Below are 23,522 nucleotides of genomic sequence, written 5' to 3' on the forward strand. Positions count from 1 at the left end.
CCAGTGAAATTTTTATTTGTACAGATGTGTGTGTACATGTTGGACTGCACACATGTGCATGCATGCACACACACACACACATACTCTTTAGTTAAATCAATTTCATATGCAAAAGAAAGTGAGCCAGGGTTAAGTTATTAAAAGAAGCCTTTGAAGCAAAGAGCGATGATGTGTGAAAGACATACCACAAAAGTTTATTTGAACAAAGGACAAGCAAAGAGGGATGGAACAAAAGTGAAAATAAGGGAAATGAAAGGTCTCCATCTTTTCCATCCTTTCTCTGTTGTGTATGGATTTCTCATACATAGAAAAGACATTAAGAGATGTCTGGAATTTATGGAATATCCAAAAGTAAAATAGGTTTCATCAATCTATAGTTCAGATGAACCAAATCCACACAGATTTTCAATGAGTTTTTCTTTATTAAACACAATTATATTATTCTCTAGCAGGGTCCATAATTTTAAAGATAATTCCTTACTTGCAAGAAAAAAATTTCAAGGTAAGATTTTATAAAATATTTGTAAAATATGTTTTTCAATGGCATGTTATGAAAGCAAAAGTTTTGACTTGCTTTAGAAAAGAGATAAAGAGAGCCCTTTCATTTTATACTCATAATGCTTTATAGAACATTTCAATATCCCAAAGTACATTTCTAAAGGCACCTAACTGGCCCACAGTTTTCTTATAATTTCAAATTTTCTCTTGTCATGTAAACAACATTGTAAATTTAAATTCAAATCATGAAAAGAAACATATTATATGGTATAGACCATTTAATTTCTAAGTCTGTTTCATGTATATACCTATACAAAGATGATGCAACATTATAATTGAGCTGTTATATCTATATTATCAGAGGTACTCGTGTGTGTGTGTGTGTGTGTGTGTGTGTGTGTGTATGGTACGCGGGCCTCTCACTGTTGTGGCCTCTCCCGTTGCGGAGCACAGGCTCCAGACGCGCAGGCTCAGCGACCATGGCTCACAGGCCCGGCCGCTCCGCGGCATGTGGGCTCTTCCCGGACCGGGGCACGAACCCACGTCCCCTGCATCGGAAGGCAGACTCTCAACCACTGCGCCACCAGGGAAGCCCTATCAGAAGTACTCTTAAAAGTAAGTTAATAAATTCTAAATTATCTCTCAACACAAACATTCCCAAGTATTGTGCTACAGCAGACATCTTAGCTAAAAGTGAAAAATTTGACCAATCATACAAAAATTATATTTATGACACACACCATCCAGGTCATATAGAACTGACATGGTACTTGTAGAAATAAATACTCCTTTTTTAGAAAAACAAAAAGTGACTTTTAAATTGCTCTTGGGAGCAGAATTAGAAAGAGTGGCCAAAAAATTGCAAAAGAGAAAGATGGAGTTGGTACTCTAATCTAAAGTTAAAAATAATTTTTGTCTGCTTGCATTTAACAATATTATAAAAGTCTTACAGAGACTCTATGCTTATAGAAGGCATTATTGCCTTTGCATATAATGGAAGCACATTTCTAGCACTTACATTATTACAAATATTGAAAATGGCTTCCAGAAGCTTTTAGCAATGTGCTCTTTTGTCTTCTTTCCAAAGAAGCAATCCAATTAAAACAATAATTTTCAACATACGGGACAAGGACCTGGTACACTTTACCTAGCATCTTACAAATTCAATGAAAATAGATTGAAAACTTCTATATGCTTTCTATGTACTTGTACTAACCAAACACAATTTACAAACGTTTTCCTAGAAAAGGAAGTGTATTTTTATGCCTCTTCTATCCATGATAATTTCAACCTATGTTTCAATTCATCCTTCCTTGAATTCACTGTTTCAATAGTGTACCTGTGTACTCAAACTTGTCAACAGGAACATGGTAATGAATATTATTCATTTCTGATAAATTTCCTCCACCTCTCTGTCACATGCCCCATAATAAGCATAGAGAAGACACTAAAATGTGTTGGCTGAATTAATTTTCTTCAAGTGGGATTATTTCATTGTTCACCCTAACTATAATATTTGGCTTCCTTCTAAAGAGAATTTATTCATTAATTTATTATTTCTTATGTTCTAGCTTTTTTCCTCACTTAACTTCATAAATTTAATTCTTGTGGCCATTTTTTTCAATCAAAAGTACTTATTGAGCAACTTGTATAAGTTGTGATTTAAATCATTTGCACTATAAAGAATATTGATGAAATTACTAAATAAAAATATTTTGTTTTATATCTTTCAGCATGTCTGCCATATAAAAGATGGATACCTTCCTTTGAAGATATCTGAATGGATCACCAAATTATTACCTACTTCTCTCTCACAGCTCAGATAATTAAAAGGAGAGGTACACAGATTGGTTGCATGCTTAAGAGTTAGAATCAATTAAAACAAAATTGTATGAATGCTCTTCCAATAATATATCACTTCAGGGACCATGAAATGCTACCTTTATATTTGCAAAATCACTAAGGTCAGATTAGAGCCTTAATGCTATCTCTCCATGAGCATTTAGAGTGGGTGTGCACAGATGGATGTGGAAATGGAGGGGAGAGGGTTCTAACTGGTGATTGTTTAGTTACTAATATCTTTATAAAGTGGTTAGAAGTGTCTTACAACACCCCAGAAATGATCACAGAATATTTATGGAGCACACCTAAAGTCAAGTTTCTTGTTTAAGTTGGTATTTAAGTTAGGACTGCAATATGGGCATCTCCCACAAAGAAACACTTTGTGACTGCTTTTAAATACACATTTAAATCCACTTCATTAATTGTCTCAGAGCTTTCCTAAACAACTTAACAACATACTACAGTTCTGCTCTGACCAAAAGAATACAGCCTCAGGAACATGCCACTATTGCAGAAACAAAAGATCATAAGGATAAGTAGCTACTTTTAATTCAGTTCTGTGGGCAAACTCTAGTTTGTGGATTCCAGACAGCCTGAAATTCTCCCTCACAGAGTGTCTTAATATTCAGGGGCCTGTCTATAATTTGTGCATTGAGAAGTTTTGCGCATGAAGTTTTCTCAAATCCATCTCACCCAAGTGTTTAGTTAAAAGCACAATACACAAATCATAACTGTACCCATGCTGTTACACACTTTTACTTCATTTTCACTTTAATCACTCTGCCTGATGTTATGGTTAGTTGTGAATAGGTTTGTCTGTCTTACTGGAGAGAGAGCGAGTTGAAGTCAGGCCTTTATTTTCCCTGTACCTCATTCAGTAGCTGACAGATAAGGCGCTTGGTAAATGCTGGCTGAATGAGATTTTTCAGAACTTCCTCAGATCAATGTTTACTTATCACCCTGCATACATAAAAGAAATATGTGAAACTCTTGAAGAGGAAATTTAATCCTTTATGGGTTCAGAAATAATGATGAAAGATAACATTCTCGCAAAAAAACAAAAAGTTCAAAACCAGGAAACACTTACTTAATAAAGGAGGTCATGAGGATACTTATTCTCATTTAATAAACATAAGAAAGTTCTCAGGGTCATGTTGGCAGTGGACTGTTTCTGGCCCTGAGATGAATAATCCTTTTCCAAGCTAAAATCATTGCCCAGCTGTGAAATAATGATAGCTGCAAGGAATCCAATGGTGGCAGCAAACTCAACTCAATGGTCCAATATTTGTAGGCACCAAGCAGACACTGCAGTGAAACAGCAGTGGTGACCAGATGTCAGTAACGGCCTGAGGGCATCCTCTCACCTCCCCTCACCCACCCATTAAGGGTGGCATCAAGAGCAATTACAGCACGCCCCCAATGGATTGTGCCAGGCTGGCAGCTGTAACACCTGTCACAAGGTCTGCATGACATGAACAAAGACCCAGAAAGTAGCTTTAATGAGCAGACCCTACAACAGACAGAGCCTAGTGCATGTAGTGACTGCTTCAAAGATACTGTTCATGGTTGACGGAAGACTATTTCAGCAGCTATTTACTGTCTTTAGCACCTAGAACTAAGCTAAGCATATACATTCCAAAAGCCCATTCTTCAGAGTGCGATGTCTTACCCTGAAATGAAACATGAAAGTTTGTAAAGCACACGCTTCACTCAGTGTCAGCTCAATATTTGCTTATCTGAAAATATTTACCAGTGCCATTTAGGTAACAAACTTAAGGTGCACCTTGACACTCTTTTCATGGTGAATCTGTAACTTTGGAAGTTGCAAGCTCTTGAAGACAAGGAGCATTTCTTATTCACCTAGTTTTCTCCGGTGCGCAAAAGCCTATGTGTACACAAGAGGATAGCTGAATGGTTGGAAGAATGCACAGAAAAATATATGAAAATTACTTATTCCTTACCAAACTCATCATAAGACTGATAGTTAAAAAAGCAAAATGGTTAGGAGAGTGAAAGAAAGTCCTCATTTTGGTTAGCTGTCAAAATTTACAGGCAAAGGGAATGATTTCAGGATTCTTGAATACTCAAGGACATTGGCCTGTAAAAATAGTCACACAAAATGTGTAGTCAACTTAATAAAATCATTGATACACTAAGACCCTAAGGCTACTAATGAAAAACTACAGAAAGACCAGTGAGCTAATTGATGGAAAGAGCTCAGCACATGATATCCAAGGTAGAGTAAGTACTTGATGCGTGATAACTATGATTGTACTTCTGATTATGGTGATTACTAAGGGAAATCAGGCCAGTGATTTATAATGTGTCCTCTATGGATCGGTCACCTCATCTTCAAAAGGAATAAAATGAACAATGACACAAAGACTTATTTCTGGGGATATGCTTTCTAAACCAACAGCAATAGCATTTGCAGATTTTTTTAAGAGTTGAAAGCAATCTAAGAAGTCATTTTTCAGAAGAGGAGATCAATGCCCCCAAAGATCAATCTACCCGTATCTGAAGTCATGCAACTAGTTGGAAGCCAAGTGACTTAACTGATCAGCGATTCTGTTTCCTTTTTGCATAAAAGGACCAATAATACTTAGCTCCCATCAACTCACACTATGGTAACAAAGGATAGATTGAGTCTTGTTTTAAGTATTTGGCACAAAGGTTCAGGATAAATTCAAGACAACATTACTCTTTCAAAATAATGTTGATGAGGATCTCTACTATTAATACCATTACTAGGATGACAACCATTACCACTACTCTATTTATGTCTTGCTGACTTTTGAGAGATCCTGGGACTATTAAGACTTGTAAGGAGGCGCCTGTTCCTCTTCTGAAACAGTATTATTATTAGACCTTCACAATAGGATAACTATATCTAAGGACTAAGTAGCTTATGATTCATACTTTCTAAAATAAAACAGTTCACTTCCAAATGCAAAGTTTGTCTTCAAATTTGGGGCACATTTAAGCAGCGAGTAGAAAACAGTGGGTTTTAATGAAATGCACCAGGTTTAGTTATTTTGATTCTTTGGGGTTCACACAGGGTTTACAGTACTTCACTCAGTTTATGGGGTTCAGACAAGGCTTAAAGTGAACTTCACCTGGAACTTTTCACATGGTTTGAGCATTAACCAGGGATTGAGTGGTTTATAGATCATCCAAAAGAATTTCTGTCTTGGAATCTTGCCGTGAACTCTGAGTATTTAAATCCTGAGTAAATTTATATCACAAAGTGACTACAGGTTTTTAGTAACTGTTTCTGTTTACTTATTTTTGCTATTTTAAACGAAAATGAAATGTAAAGAAGATACATGGAGAAAAGAGTTGATAATCCAAAGTTTAAGAAAGCAGAAAAGAAATAAAAATTTAATGTTTTGATATTTATATAATATTTTACAGTTTAAAGGGCTTTCACATACATTAACTTGTCTGAATGTTAACCACTAACCTTTGTAGGATACAATTAGATCAATTTATCCTACTATTACCTCAGACTCCTCACCTATGTAATTATACATTTTCTAACTGAAATGTTTATAAGGAATAATAATCAATTATTAATAGTATTTATTTTGTAAACAAAGTGTTAAAGTCATTTTATGGCATTTTTATTTCCTGAGGAACAAAAGCTTGGACCATAATATATGGAAAATACTTTGATGTCCCACAGTTAGGACTCTGAAGTTTGAAAAATATAGTTTATACTTATGGAAATGTTTTCGGGGAAAGATCTAACACAATGAATGGGCACTTAACAAAGCAAAAACTATGTCCCTCAGTTTAATTTTGCATACACAGTTTATTAGCTTTTAGAATGGTGTCATAACTTTAGTTAAGAAAAAGCCATCTGAATTTATGAGGCCAAAGTCATCAACGGTCCAATTAAGTCCTCCTCATATTAATGTACGAAATGTCATTTTTGCTTGCATATTGAAGATTTAAATTTATCCCAGTCATCTTTCTATATGCATAATGTATTTGAGTTGGAAGAATCTAGCAAGAGGATATTTAGTCCAACTTATTTCAATCTATTCAAAGAATTTAATGAAGACAAAACTATTAAAATCTCTAATATATCTTAGACAACAGACTAGCAGTTCATATCTCTGAGTCCACTTACCAGTGACAATTTACATCTAGACAAGTAGAAATAAAATTTTTAGGATTATTCCTTGAAAACTATTAGGTGTGTGTGTAAAACAGTTTATCTGAAGCAAAATATTATGGCATTTAAAAGGAAGGGGATGGTATTCTTTTGTTTGAGGAAAAATTCATGATTTGGGCCTACAGCCAAGACTCATGAATAATCTAAGGTTTTTCAACAATCAATGATGAAAAGCACTAAAACACTGTCACATTATTTGGATGTTACTTTAAAGTAAATAATAACTACTCTTCTGAGAATTTCTAACCCAAATCCAGGTGACTAGAGTGAACCAGATTATCCATCATTTTATTTAGAATTCATAACTATATAATTAAACTCACATTCATTCAAGTAGCACAACAGCTAACCCCCCATCCCTCCAGCTCCACTGCACACTGGTGTTTAGTGAAGGGCAGCCAGCTTCTCTCACCTATCCTGGCAGACCCAGGCCTCTGGCTGTGAAGAAAACCACAATGTGGGGAGGAAAGCCTACAAAAGAATGAAAACAGAAAGTGTCTAAGGCCTTGGCAGAAGGACACTAAATAAAATAGAGAGCGGTGACTCATTCTGGCAATGAATCCCCCTCAACCCCTTCAAAGCCTTTGGCAAGAGTCCTCAGAGGAGACCCCAGCCTTTTGCCAAGCCACAAAACACCACAATTATTATCGCAGCAGTCATCAACAAAACAGATTTTGTAAACTGACTTGTTGGCACATAGATTAAAGAAGCTATAAAAAGGAGTAACAGCTGTTTGGGTTGCCCTATGCAGAAAGCTACTATATAGAAAGTAAATTTTATATCTCTATACATACTTGGGTAGAACAGGCATACACACACAACCCTTGTACTAATTATACATGCATACTATGTAGGAAAGGGTAAAATGCCAAACACGCAACATAAGTTTAAAAGACAAACGGTTCTTTTAAATTAAAATACTCACTTTGGAAGGACTAATAGAAAAATTTCCTGAAGAAATGATCTTGTACTTCACTAACAGAAAATATGGACTATGTCTAACAATGGCAAAATGAATAAAGTTTTTCTTAAAAATATTGAAAAGTACTGTTTTTTCATATAAGGAAGAATGTTGAATTCTTTGTGAATCTGCAAAACTCTGCTTTATTCTACCTCCCAAAACATTGCCTGATTGGCATTTTATACTACAAAATTTAGAATTATCTCATGTTCCAGGCCATCTGAAAAAATTCTACTTGCTTACATATTCATGGATACAATACATTATGAACAAAGTAAAAATAGCATATTTTTAGAGATCTAAATTTTACCTTTGCTGCAACAACATTATTCACCTAAATAAACTGCCAATGAATAATATACAATAGAAAAGAATGGGAAAAATTGACAGGTAACAATCAGTACTACTTACACATTCTTAATTTGAAGATTAAAAATGTACTGTGGGGCTTCCCTGGTGGCGCAGTGGTTAAGAATCCGCCTGCCAACGCAGGGGACACAGGTTCGAGCCCTGGTCCAGGAAGATCCCACATGCCACGGAGCAACTAAGCCCACGAGACACAACTACTGAGCCCGTGAGCCACAACTACTGAAGCCCATGCACCTAGAGCCTGTGCTCCACAACAAGAGAAGCCACCGCAATGAGAAGCCCGCACACCGCAACGAAGAATAGCCCCCGCTCGCCGCAACTAGAGCAAGCCCAAGTGCAGCAACGAAGACCCAACACAGCCATAAATAAATAAATAAATAGATAAATAGATAAATAAATAAATTTTTAAATTAAAAACAGTACTGTGATTTATTGTGAAGAGGTATGAACTCCTGCTTTTTAATTTAAAAAGAAAGGTTTTATTCAAGTTCCTTGTCACTAACTTACAGTAAAATACATAAGAATTAGCAAGAAATGCTTTTAATTAAACTACTTTACATTCATAATATTATATAACATTAGAAATGTACTCTGTAAATATGTATTAAGGGATCTGCCATGCAACTTTCATATTACACATTTGCCCAGCTAACCTCTAAAAGCCTATGTAGCTCTATGTTGAAACTTCCAGAGCTGAAGCATCTTAATGGGCATTGATCTTTTACACTGAAGGATGCAGAGTTCAAATTTCAGCACTGTCAATAACATTTGGCTTCACCTACTGAATGACTGGGGCTTGGTTGACAATTGCCTACCAAGAGAGAAAAGACTGGAAAAGAACTTACAAGAGTCTTAGCTACAGGCATTGTTGACTAAATGGGAAAAGAATATCAGTAAAAAAGAACCGAGAAGTCACATTTCTTGGCTACTTCTTACAATAGAGCATACACCAAGTGTACATCTCCCCCACCTAAGGGCTCCATGACTTAACAAATCCTAAACCTGCAGATTGCCAAAAGCTCAAACTGTATAAACCATCCTACTGTGATATTATCACTAGCCGATTTCACCACTGATTGACCCAAAACAAAACACCACCACCTTCATGACAACCAGCTTTTTTGTATAGCTACTTAAGTATTACATAAAATGCTCTATCAATTAAAAATTCTCTTCAAGAATTCAGGTTTTCATCAGTATATAAAACCTAGCCCATAGCTGATATTAAACAGAAGACCAATTTAAGGAATTCCCTGAGTAAACTGACTGCCTGGAGAAGTTAATTCACCAAGTATATTTTTTAAAGTGTCACACAGAAAAATTTTAACAAGTTGTAGAAATATATTCACTATTAGGTCATTGTTCAAAATATCACAAACCCCACAGTTCTTCAATTTAGTTTACTATTAGTTATTTATATCTAATAACCAAAACACACAGTAAAAACTTCACAGGGTCTAATTAAAATCCCTTTTTTTTTTTCCAAGTTTTGTTTTTTAAATTCCAACTACTTTCCCTTATTATGATTTCCCCAGCTTCTCTGTCTACCTTGGAACCCAAGCACATTATGCAGGCAGCACAATGAACTAACATGCCAGCAGAAGTAGTATGCTCCACCTATCCAAGAATTTTAAAAGCATCCAAATACACACACACTGTCTCCTGTGTAGCCTGGAGATCCCTATTGAGCTCATGCCAAGTGTCTGAGAAGTTGGACCCTGCATCCGGTATTTACACTAAGCTAAAATTCTAATCAGCACTAACAGCAGTATGTTTTAATTCACCCTTATGATTTTATTTCAATCTGCTAAGTAGCACAACTGCCAGAAAGCAATTGCTATAAACTTAAGTAAACAAATGCAAAACTAAAATAAATCTTAAACCTGTTGTATATAAAGTTTGTGCCACTTTAGGCAGGCAGTACAAAAAGGCACAGCCCAAAGTCTTGGTTAACGCTCTTGGATCTCCGTTAGAAAGCTCTTTGAAAGCACTGCTTCATCTAGTCTCCCCCCTCCCCACCCCTTTCTAAAGAATGATTTGGTGCATGTTAGATCAGGTGGAGAAAATGGCCATGTTATTTTACGGTGGTGTTTTCACCTCACGTATTCCCCTGAATAGTCTTCTGCCAAGCATGGGAAACAAGGAGTACACGGTAACTACTTGAATCTCTGGATGACACTACTACCACTCGTGCCAAGGAGCTGGTGCCAAGTCTTGCATCTTCGAGTTTTTTTTCTCCCTTCCGTTTTCGGTGGTAGTTGTGTGTTGGGGGGGTTGAGGATGGCAGTGGGAGAATCTGACCAACAAATCCTGCGAAGTTGGTCACCATTTTGAACCTGTTCAGTGTGCTCAGACCTTGGCAGCCATCTTACAGTTTGGCAACCATTTTGAGAATGTGTTTGGCAAGCTCTCAGAATTCGCTGACACTGTTTAAATAGAAGGCTAGTTAAAAATAGTCCACATTCAACAATACAGTGTGATATCAGGTAGAATAACCCTCAATAAATCTTGCCAACCAAACAATTTATAACATCTTCACCGAGCTAAATGACATCCCAATTTTAACTTAAAGACATCATGCTGAAGCACCTCAAAATCTGACTCCTTAACCCTTTAGCAGACAAGTTCTTAAAAATCAATCCTGGAGGGACATCAGTGAGCAGGAACGTGGAAGGTATAAAGAAGGAAAGCGATGGCCATAAACATAGACAGAACTTATATCAAAACATTCACAAGCCCATTCAAATTCAAGATATAAAATAGAAGGGAGAAGAGCTGTCATCACACCCCATGGAATACAGTTCTAGAAAATGATCGCAAAATGTCAGACTGTAATGTTCTGTGAGTTCATGGAAACTATCTTAAGGAGTTTTAAGGAAATTACCCAAAAACAAGAATAAATCTTACCTTAAGAACTAGTCTAAAAGAAAACAAAAAGAAAAAACTTGTACATAATACCATTTTTTGAAAACTAAGAGCTATAAATGTTTTCTTACAACTGTGTTATATTCAACCTCACTTTCTCCATAAGTTTCAATGTTTCTAACCCAACCAAAAAATAAGTTGTGTCTTTAAAAACATTTCTTGATGGCTACAAATCTGAAATAAAAATGATAATTTTGCATTGGTGTGACTCTTGGCATCCTTACCAGATTTATATCATTTTGTAGAAAGTTGAATTAACTACATGACACTGGATGATAATTTTACCACCAAATGGAAAAGGAAAATGACAATCTAATAATCTGAAGTATCTTTTCCATATTAAAAAAAAAACATATTAATATACAATTTAGTATCTTCCCTTCAATTCTGTGAATATTTAATATCATATTATATGAGGGGATGGTTAATGGTAAAAAGACCATATTGTTTATGGTTTTATGAAAAAAAATCTAAATGAACTAAATTTTCTATGTTGTCTACAATTACGGTTAAATCATAAATATGAGGATAAAGCCTAAAGAATTTTGAATCTTGTGATGTTAAAAAACAAAAATTTAGGGTCATTAAATAATATCCCCAGCCAAATAGTTGTTATTTAAATTTCAATGTATCTTGGGGCATGATGGATACCTAGCTTGTATTTTGGTTTCAACTGTGATATAATTCAATACAGCATCTAAAAGGCTATAACAATGCACTATTTACACTGTTTATAATATGGCAGTGCTTTTTAAACTTGAAGACTAAATTTTAAAATTTCTAATGAAATTCAATTCAAGAACTATTTTACTTCACATAATATCATACAAAGTGAAACAATTAATTAAACCATGATCCAAATTAGAACATAACATAGGAAAACATTATGCTGAAATGGATCAGTCTAAAGTCTTGATACTATTAGATGTCTCTTTATTGAATGACAGTATCTGCAGTAGATGACGTAAACGGTGATAGAATAGTTTGGAATGCATTGATAAATTGCTCTATCGATTCCATTCTGCTTCACTTACCATAATTATAGCACGGTAATGGAAGACATAAATGATATATTTTTACTAGAGCGGAAAGCCCAGAGTTTGCCTGTTACTTTATGAGATTATACCCAATTCTTTCAATTAATACAGCATGATGGATATCTAACACTCTGAGAATAAGAGGCCTGATTCTAGTGTTCTTGCTTAAATATCATTGTTCAAATATTTGGCCATTATTTTCAAATAAATGTATTTAGTATTTTAAAGACACAGCATTTGTACCTCTGTAGGATGCTGTTTCAACATAATTTTACAGAAACATTTTCATTCCAGTTAGAAATTTATCTTTCAAAATTTGAAGCCATCTTACAAACACAGCTTTATCATCCCGTATTCATTTAACATACTAGCGGTTACCTTACAGCCTCTCAAGGATACTTCTGATAAGACTTATTACGCTGAAGGAGAATAAATATTAGAATGAAAGAAAAGAATAGGTAAGCAACTTAAACTATTGTTTGTAGAAGAGAAGATGTAATGATTTGCAAATCCAGACAGCAAGAGATTTAATAGAAAGGACTCAAATGAAAATTAAAACTTTTTAACAGAAATTTATAGTGACTATAAATTATCTATAATTATTCAATATCCATAAGTGCCACCATAGAGTTTCAAAGAAACCAAAAGCTGCATTAAAAACCACACAAGCACTATATTTGACATTGTGCCATTTTCTTCCTGATATCACCATTCCAGAGTATTGCTAAGGAAGGACACCAGGTTTTCCCAAATGGATACATTTAAAATTAAAAGTGTCATTCCAAGTCATGCAAAAGGAATTTGAGAAATTCTGAACAGGATACAACCGGGTCCTAACAACTCAGAGCAAGGCCTGAATTGCTTTTTATTTGAAAATATTCTTTAACGAAAAGGCCTCATTCTATTAGCTTTTGCTGTTTAGAAGAAACAGGGTAAATTTTTAAAAGAAAAATCAATTCACAGAAAAAAATTTCCCCCAACAACTAAATGGTGTAAAAATTGATCTGTACTTCCCCTCTCGCATTACAAAGGCTGTCACAGGGAATAAAATGTAACCCAGGAGGGCCCGTGGCAGCTATCAAACTTTCCCTGACACATTATAATGTCTGAAGCCCAGACACCAAAGGTTTACATCAGAAAAACTCCAACATGTAGCGAACAACTCAAAACCAACTATCGACCACGCTATTGATTTTTTGTGGGGAAACCAAGAGGGGAAAAGCACCAGAAAAGATAGAGTTTCCCTTTTCCTTTCTCATCCCCAACTTAGTGGGCTGCCAGCCTTAGGTCGTCTTAGGCTTGAGCTCTCTGAGTTTTGCATTGCACCTAGCCAGGATGTCTGCCTGAGATAATTCAAGCTAAAGGCATACGATCTCAGTGGAAGCTGATTCTCCACCAACTTGCAACACAACCTAACTCAGACCCCAAAGCATTTCTTGACAGAAGGGTACAGGGAGAGACCAGGGAACAAGTAGAAAAATAAGACATATGATTCATGTGATTATATTTTCAGAGGGTGTTTGAAGATCTCTGACTTCTAAAGTTCACAAATTAAACTTGACTCAATAACTGATAGGAAGCTAAGACAAACATATTTAGAACAACTTATATGTATAGTATGGACAAGGTGTCACAGATAGATGTATTTGGAAATTAGGAGGGGGCCCACCCACTCCCCAGTTCCCAACTAATTACACAGAAAAATCCAAGTTAATAAAAAAAAAAAAGTTTATTTTTTCCCTTTCACATAAATTAACACAAAATGGGTCATTCGAGAAGCTGAAAGGTAACAAAGCAAAGTGCTTGCTTTAGCTCCTTGGGGTCTTGTCACATAATTTTGAATTGGTTGAGGATCATTTACTTGGATCATTATAATCATATCCTACAAGTATTCCACCATTTAATTTGTGAAATGCATGACCACCTATCATGTACCTGGGAAGAATTATTAGAGCATTCATTTTACTACTAAATTTAGAGATGGCTCTGAGCCATTTAAAAATAATAACAATAATAATAATGATTAATAACAATGCACTTCCATTCTGACTCACAGAGCTATCTCAAGGGGTTTTCCAGCTGTTTGCTAATTAAGTCTCATACCCGCCCCCCCTCTTGCTAGTAGATGAGCACTGTTAGGCCAATTTTACACCTGGGAAAGCTGAGGCAGACTGGGAAGGGTAAACCAAGATAGTAGAGCATATCACAAGAACGAAAATAAGAATGTGGGAAACTTACAGAATATTCTACCCTTTGACATTTATATCTGAAGACAGTGATAGAAAAGAAAAAAAAAACAACTTGTAGAACTAATGAAAAAGCAATCTGACTTCTGTTGATTTTGTTGCTTAAAAAAAAAAATCATACAATGAGTCTTGTTTGTGTGTTTGTTTTTACCTATTCTGCTCATAAGGAGAAAAACTAGTTTGTGAATTTTCTGAATTTCATTTCTAATATACTTAAGCACAATATTTTGCCCACCATAGAGACTTAGGTATTTATCAGTTAATTGTCAAAATAATTAACCCTTCTATTGTTAACATAACCCAACAAAGATGAGGTTCTCTTATTATCTTTGGTTTAATAATACCACTTGGATATTTTTAAAGTAAGTGTATATTTTGCAGAATTACAAGAATGTTTTTACTTTAAACATGGCTATGTTAGTCTGAGGTTCTCGATAATATGAATTAAAAATTACCATATCACTGACTCTTTCGAGGGTTAAGAATGCTTTGAACTCATTCATTCATTCATTCATTCAACACTGGAAATGGAGAGGAGAGACACACGTACTAGGTACCCTGCAGCGTTCTGGGCACCATGAATATAGCAGTGAACACAAGAGACAAAAACTCCCTGCCCTCTGGGAGCTTACATTAGACTGGAGTTGAGAATAAAGGTTCTAGATACATATTAATTCATCCATGCAACAATGATTAAACACGTTAGGCACTGGGATAAAAACATGAAAAAGTCGTTGGCTATGGCTTCATAGAGTTATCTGTTTTGTTTTCTTTTTTCAAAGGTTAATATTCGCAAAGTTTTCTCACTGATGAAAAGCAAAAGAGTGATTGCCAGAGCTCCTTGGCCGGACATAATTAGAGAAATGGGCTATATCTGCCAATGGACTAAAAAGCACACAGTCCTTTGTTATGCCCTTCACACAGTAATACAACAAATGAATCCACTGAGTCATTTTAAACTACTTGACAACAGGAAAAAGAAAGAAGTCACAAAATAAAGAGATTGATCAGAAACAAGTAAGAGGTCCTTTCTAGGAAAACTCTTTTCCAATAACAGTTTAAAATGCATCCAAGTTAGACTCTTAGACCAGGTGCAGTTTGGAAGGTGTCTGTTAGTCCTAGAACTTGGGTCTTTTCTATTTCTATACGTCTTAAAATGTTTATATAACATTTTTGTAGGTGAGGATCACGATTTCAGGCTTGGACATGATAAAGTACATTATGACAGTTCACATCAAAGAAACCATGTAAAAAGTATATACAGTACCTGTGCCTTAAAAGCACAGAGCACATACTGTCTGTTATTTTGTTCAAGGATATCTTGTGCCATATGTTTTGGGACCCTAACTAGCAGTACACTCGATACACCCTCCTCTTCACACCTATTTAGCTGAAGAACTCTCTCCAGCAACGATTATGCTTGCCAGTTCTAAATAGAATAGCTGTTCCCATGTCGACACTGATCTAGAAAGAATTACTTCTCTCTACCCCCTTTCCCCACCTTTTTTAAAAGATGGATATTTTCTGAAATGATAAGTATATCCTGAACTGGATGCAGATTAATTGCCCATTTGGGGATGTTTTTAATGTGTTCTGAATCAGAGTTAGAATGCAAGAGCAGCCTCAATGTTCTGTCACAGGTGGGGCTCAGGGAAGGAAGGGAAGTTCAGAAACCATATGACTAAGACATCATTCCCAGTGTAGATCTATCATCTACACTGTCAGACACTAACCTAAAAAAAACAGTGAGTCTACATAACAGCAAAGCAATCTTCAACTGAGTTGGGGTAGGGGGGACACAGTCCTCTTACTGTCTTACAAATGAAATGACAAGCTGATAAATCTACTTTTTTTCACTTTTTAAAATTGCTCGTGATGTAGTAGTTTCCTTCCTTTATTCACTCGGCAGACCCTGCTCCTGCTGGCCTACCATGCCTTGTATCGCATGTTGTAACTTCCTTTTGTAGGAATAGCTTCTTTCTTGAGAGTGGAGTATAAGGGGTAGAAAGGCTTGACTTGGTTCAAGATAGGACCCATCAGGGAGAGAGAGGGACTGAAACATGAAGTGGGGAAACCACAGACAGATGTCACTGTGGTCACAAGTGTGTAGAAAGCTAGTGTGGACGTCACAATTACAGCTGAATTTCCAGGAAATAACCCAGTTGTGGTCATCCTTAAAAACAAATTAAAGAAGCAAAAATATTGTAACCAAAATGTGTTTCTTCTTGTTTTTTAATAAAAATCCCATTCCAGGGCTTCCCTGGTGGCGCAGTGGTTGAGAGTCCGCCTGCCGATGCAGGAGACACGGGTTCGTGCCCCGGTCTGGGAGGATCCCACATGCAGCGGAGCGGCTGGGCCCGTGAGCCATGGCCGCTGAGCCTCCGCGTCCGGAGCCTGTGCTCCGCAACGGGAGAGGCCACAACAGTGAGAGGCCCGCATACCGCAAAAAAAAAAGAAAAAAGAAAAAAATCCCATTCTGGAAGTGCCAGAACTCAAAATATATACTTGTTCTTCTTGAAAAACTTGTAAGTCATCGGATCTCTTACCATTAAAACAGTACAGCTAGAAAGGCAGGAATACAGTCGGTTTTACGATAATATGAAAAGCACAAACTTTTTTGCCAAAATAGCTAGATACCACATCTAGTGCTGGGGCTCGAGCTGGCTGCTGGGGCCTCTCTGAGGGATTCGTTTCATTCACATGCCAGTATTTTCGAAAGGATTACTAAGGGCAAAGTAGCCTGATAGGTGTGTAGAAAGACAAAGAAGAGAATAGACATTCCAGCTCACAGAAGAGCTGACAGAGACCAGGGGAGGCAGACATGTACCCACATAATGCAAGGATGGATCAACATCAAGCATTCAAAACTGCAAAACTAGGGTTACGGTCTGAGGAACTGCTTTTTATATTAGGTCCCTGTGAAACAGGCCCTTAGAAGCCCTGGGTACCAGGGCAGACTCTCCTTCTGCACAATGAAAAAAAAAAAAAAAGGTTAAGAGTTCAAAGATCACTTCACAGCTCTCACCTATGGATTCTCAGTAGAAAATAATAAAGTATGCCAAGTAGCTACTGAAACCAATTTAATGGAACCAGCATTGAGGATACCCCAACTCATGGTCACTCTACTCAAGCTCAGAGAAATTAAAGAATTTGCTTAGGGTCACAAAGCCCCAGGATTTCCACCACATCAGTACAATTCTAAATTCAAATATTCATTCATTTATTCACAGAGCAAGTATTAAGCATCAATGATGACATTACTCCTCTGACTTCTCCAGTTTCAGTAGGTGCTCCCTCACTGGGCTCCTTGAACGTCTGGGGAATGTTGCTATCATAGGACTTTTAAGATAGCACAGCAGTATGATGATCAGCTTAGAGTATGTTCTCTCCTAACCTATAACTCGGATTTCTCAAAGTCTGTGGGTGCTCAGCATCAGAATCACCTGGTGTTTAGAAGTATAGATCTTTGGCTCCCAGCCCTTAACCTCTGGGTATAAGGCTTAGGAGTAGACTTCATTAACAATTCTCCTTAAGGTATTGTTAGGTACACCATAGTTTGAGAATCATTTCTATAAGCTCTTTTCTAGGCAGCCTTTCTTCTTCAATATCCAATGCATCCTAAGGCATGAAAATAAATAATAGGCACTCTATCAATGTCTGTGGAAGGAAAGGAGGGAAGGAAAAAGAAAGGACATTGAAAACAAAGAAACAAAAATACTGTCCTAGAGGCCAGGAACAACATAAAGCATTGAATACACTCTCTAAGAGCTTAGAATTTATTTGGGAAAGACAGTATACACTCAATTAAAACCTTAATAATGATAAACTTTAATAGTTTAACAATAAACTACAACTGAAAGAGTGGTTTAAAAGCAATAAAATCATAAAATCATTTGCTAATGAATTTATGGGCAATAAGTAGAAGTAAGTGTTCAGAAAAATGAGATTAAACTTAGGGGTGATGTGAAGGACCCATGGAGAGCTCCTTGGAGATGGGGCTTGAAGTAGCTTTTGAAAAGAGAAAAAGATTTACATAGAAAAGGAAGAGAGAAGATAGTACTTATACTTAGAACTGAAAAAACAGAAATAAACTAGAAAGAAATATGTTTTAAGAAAAGACCCCTATCATTAGTGTTTTTTTTTTTTAACTCTCTGTTCACTAATTTTTACCACAATTAATGGAACTAATATTTACAGGCCAGCAAGTTTGAAATACAGTGCCAATAAAAACTTTTATAACTCTGGATATTTCTAAACTTGGTTCTCTTTTAAATTTGCAGCATAGGCAGAATACTGGATGATGTGGTACAGGAAAAACATTTTATTGGCATTTAGTTGAGACGACCTGCATAACTCACTTGAGGCTTTGCCACTTATAAGATGTCATCTCAAACTCACAGCAATAAAATTTTGATGTAATATTGTTCTACTATGCTTTACATAAATAAGTACATATATAATATGGCTTAATTTCCCTTTTAGTTAAAATGGTCTAGTCCAATCACTGAGAGGAATGTTTGTGACCTTAGATTAATTAGTATTTCTGGAATGCCTACAAAATATCAGATCCACCCAAATGCCATGCTTTATTATTTAGATATAACCTACTCAATATTTACTTCTATATATTCATAAGTAAAATAGAGGGAAACAATTAGAAAACTGTTTGTGGACTTGCTTTTACATTTTTCGAATTCATCAAATTCCTCTTTAGCATATTAAACTCTGTTCTGAGCCCTTCATCAGAGACTGAAAATCTAGGTCCCAGCCTCAAACCCATCATTAATAGCTGGGTTTGTAATGCTGGTAAAGCCACCAAACTTCTTTGAAACTCTGTTTCCTTATCTATAAAATGAGGATGATGATACTTGGTTTCTCAGGATGAAATACTCTTTTGTTTTTATCTGGTCTGGTTGTTATGTAAGCAAGTCTTTTATTTTACACAACCATCTTAAAGACTGAGCTGTTTTATACCTTTCTAAAATGTAAGAGCACCAAGTTCAGCCCTAAGCATATAAAAGAATCTGAATAATTATTTTGAATGGATCTGAATTTTACATATCTATGATCTTGTGTCATTTATTAGTTTAAATAAAACATGTTATATGATTGCAGATGTCAGCAAATAAGCTAATGACCTTAACCTAGGAATCTAATAAAGAAATGATTAGCACTAAAAACATAAACACAAATTATAGCCTAACTTTATAATTTATTTCTGAAAAAACAAAAAAAATTATATATTTGTCAAACTTTAGCTGTGACATAAAAAATGTGTGTACTTATGTTTTATGTCCAGTCATTGTTTAGTTCCAAAATGTCACAAAACTAAGAAATTTTAAAGCAATTGTCCCAGAAAACAATAGTATAGCTCAGAAACATAAAACTTCATGAATTTCAAACTTAAAGAAATTTATTTTTATATTCATTTCAACAAATAATATTGAGCATCTATTATGTTCTAGCCACTGTGCTGGATGTTAGAGATGCAATGAGTTCCTACTCTATTGGGGGTTTACCAATGGCTACAGTCTAGTGTGGTACGTAAAATGAAAGAAGTATACCAAGACCCTAAGGGAACAGGGAGACTAAGTAACTTTGCAAGACTGTGTCTTCAATGGTCTTCCAAATGACACAAAGCTTACATTGAGTGTTGCAAGAGGACCTGGAGTTTTCCAGGCTGTGGAGCCATTTGGATGGAGAGTATTCTCAGCAGAGGAACTAGAACATGCAATGGCGCCACACTGATATTGCAGTACTGAGGCACTGATAAGACACAGAACCTTGGTAAATGGCAAGCATTTCAGCAGAGCGGGATCAGAGGGCTGGAGTGCAATGTATCCAAGTGTGAAAGATGGGAGTGGGTGGTAATGACACCAGAGGTGTAAGGAGAGACCAGATGATAAAGAATCTTTCATGGATTGCTGGGAAATGCAGAATTTCTATAGCAGGTGATGGGAGCCACTGAAGGGATGTCAGTAAAGGAGTGATAATTCTCCTTTTGGAAAGATCACTCTGGTAGTAGTATATGGATGATAGAGAAAGAATGAGAGCATAAAGAGGAGGCAACAGAGACAGTCTAGGTTAGAAATAATAAGGGTGTAAAACTAAAGGAGCATGGGGTAAGATGCGAACTGAGTTGCATGCTAATAAGAAGGCCGACTTGGCAGAAGTTGGTGGCTGATTAGATAGGCACATGAAAGAGGAGTAAGGTATAACTTCCAGTTTGAAATTTGAGAGAAACGTATAAGAGACGATCCCTTTAGATGCCATCCTTTCCTGTTCCTATAACCCTCATGATTCAGAACACAAACTTCAGAGCAGCCCTTTTCTTCAAATCACTGACAAGTTATTTTAAGGTTATTCCTGGATATTTTGTGCTTTTTATTATTCTCCTGAATTAGATCATTTTTCCATCATAGGCTCTTTTGGAGATGACTACATGAAAATTTATTGCTTGGGGGTATTTATCTTTTAATCAAATATTCTGCTAAATTTTCTTATTAATTCCACATGGTTTTGGTTGAACCCTTTGTTTGTCTTAGTAGATGATTATATCATTTGCAAAGAGTAATAATTCTGTTTCTTCTTTTCTTAATTCTGATTCGTGTATTATTACATTGGCCATAACTTCTAGGAGAACATTAAATAATAATGGTGATAATGCTCATCTTTGTTTTGTTCGTAATTTTAGTGAGGATAACTCCAGTATTTCACAATTCAGTATGATTTCTTCTATTGGTATGACATAGATAACTTTTATCATGTTAAGGATACTGTTCTCCTTTGTTACTGGTTATCAAAAAAAGGTTTTAAAGGTTTGAAATCGTTGTTGAATTTTACCAAATCCTTTTGCCCAAAATGACTTTTAATAATGTTTTTGCACATGTATCCTAGGTTTTAATTAAAAATTCAACACTTAAGCATTTTCCAAGGGTAATAAATGAATGTTGGGGAGGAAGGAAAGACACAGGGTTCCTGACTCAAAATCATACTTTAATCTTCCATAGGGCAAGGATGGGGTTTTTAGCACCAAGTGTAGGAGTCACTCAATAAATAAATCCATAAATGACTTCTCATTGAGATGACGTCCAATTTAACACTTCATTTTTGCTTGGTAAGTTCATCTAGTTGAGTGAAATCAAATACAGGGAATTTTTAAAAACACTGTCTAAGGATCCTGTCTGAAGCATCAATGATGTTTGGGGGGACCTGAGTATAGGAAAATATGTAAGAGATGGGATATAAATTTCACTGCACTGTAAACATGTAACAAATTTTCAAGCATAAACACAAAAGGTATTTCTTTTCTTCAATATATGGTTGGTTAATTGGTTGGGGGATGATACTGAGGGAAGCAGCATAGTAGTTTAGTTTTTCAAGAATACCTTTTAAGTGATATGCTCTTTAACTAAATCTAATTGACACTGAGGTACACACACACACACATATATATATATGAAATATATACATACCATATATATGGTATATACACATATGAAATTTTTGATCCAATAAAGGAAAGAATCTTGTTTTTTTTTTTTTATTTTGACACCATGAATGACTTATTTTAGATGATTTGGCTGAAATGTATTCATTTGCCTACATCAAACATATACATAAATATCATAAATATATATGATAAATGATACACATCATTTTCCTACATCAAAAAGAGGGAGAGAATTTTTGTATTATTTGGGGGGATATCTGCATTCCTGGTTATTAGTGGGTCCTTATAAGGTTCTTTTATTGTTCTTATAAAGAACCTTAAAAGGTGCAAATAATTAACAGCCTTTTCTTTGTCCAGAATTACTGAGCTTCCTGTTGCTCCCAAATGTTTTCAAAAGAAAAACTTGTATTTCAAAATGAATGAGGCGATAATAAACGCTCAGGAGCCAAGATATGAAAGATGGCTGCCTACTACAAAAAGCTTAACTCATAAGATAAAAGCATGCATCAAGGAAGACACTATGAATATGGTTGTCAGGATTCTTTTGGATTTAACATTATGCTGAAAATCTTCATGTACACATAAAAAAATAAACTGAAAGCCCAGTATTTCTTTCAAGCAGGATCCAGAAAAACAAGCAATGTAATGAACATTACAGAAATTTTAGAATTTTAGAAATGCCACAAGGCTAAATCTTACAGTTTGTGGAATATAACAGTTCTCCTCTTCAAACATTAGCCCTATGATATTTTGGTCATTATTATTGGAACCATACCATCCATTCCTCTCGAACATCTTTCTTCAGGGTAAGTGTTCAATACTGAAGCCCAGTCCAAGCCAAGGATGCACAGATGGGTGGTTACAGCTGCAGCTCCTCTGACAGACTGCAAAGCCCACTGGGACACTTCCCCCAGCTCTGTCTATCCATCTTGTGAGCTGGTGCAGCTCCACCTTCTCAGGGCTTTGTTGAGTGTGTCCGAGGACTTTGGCCAAAATGTTAAGATCCGAATGGGTCTTATTAGTGGAATGAAAAATGGGCCCTCAAAATACATACACACACACACACACACACACACACACACAGAGATCACATTTTTCCTGAAATGATTGACAATTCTAATCAAAAAGAACATTATAATAGTTTTTTTTTTAAACCCTCAGAAGTAGTGTATTCAGACTCTCTTCAGCAGGGTGAATGAGTCAAGTTACTCAATAGAATCCATTCAGACTGATTAAATTGGAGCCAAGCCAAAACAGATCTTCAAGATCTGAGAGATAGTGGTCATTGAGCCAGGAAGAGGGAAATGGCATCCACTAAGAATGTACAGACCACAATACTGATGGGAAATAATAAATTGGCCAGTCCACAAGGCTAGTGCAGAAATTTATAACAATGAACGTTCTAGGTCTAAATCATCACAGTTCCCTTTAGTTAAAACATGGTTTGATTAATCTGAGACACCTGTAATTATACCAGGAAAGTCCATTTAAAGATTTTAATTAATTCTAAAGTTTCTGAATTTATATTTACTTATCCGTTATCACACCTACATTCCCAAAATGATTTGAGATGGTTCACAAACACATATTAAATGCACAAATACATACACACATAAACGAAAATTTAAGTCCATGAAAGAGAAAAATACGAACAAAAACCACGGGGTTAAAGAAGTTATGTGGGCAGAAACCTGGGCTGAACTATTTACTGAGGCTAAGAATTAAATTTATCTCTGAGTTTCTTAGGAGCCGAGTCCAAAAAGGAAACACGACATATTACATAATTCTTAAGATCAGATGAAAGAAAGAATACTACCTTTTAGTAGTAAGACCTTTGCTATTGTGACTTTTGAAAAGAACAAAATCAGTCTTCGAGATTCCATCCACAATTTTAAGGTTGCCTGTCCCGCACAATTCCTGACCTAGATTGCCGAAGATTATGAAATCAGGCTTGATACATCAATTATGCAACAGCACAACCAATGTCTAAACGAAACAAACAGGGAAAAAC

At 35.8% G+C, this 23,522-nt stretch overlaps 1 protein-coding gene across 8 annotated transcripts in view; it reads right to left on the reverse strand.

Moving 5' to 3' along the window:
- The window catches only part of NFIA (nuclear factor I A), a 376,913-nt gene that overhangs the window by 216,190 nt on the left and 137,201 nt on the right, over positions 1–23,522 (reverse strand). Inside the window, exon 3 of one of the 8 annotated variants that reach the window (XM_059083414.2) lies at positions 6,905–6,991. The exons of the other annotated variants lie outside the window; for them this stretch is intronic. Within the exon in view, the coding sequence (XP_058939397.1) occupies positions 6,933–6,991 (59 nt within the window). The 3' untranslated portion in view covers positions 6,905–6,932. Of the gene's footprint in view, positions 1–6,904; positions 6,992–23,522 lie in introns of those variants that run through there. 8 annotated transcript variants of the gene reach the window in all.

This window comes from Kogia breviceps, chromosome 1 (assembly GCF_026419965.1).
Source record: "Kogia breviceps isolate mKogBre1 chromosome 1, mKogBre1 haplotype 1, whole genome shotgun sequence".
Classification (NCBI taxonomy): domain Eukaryota; kingdom Metazoa; phylum Chordata; class Mammalia; order Artiodactyla; family Physeteridae; genus Kogia; species Kogia breviceps.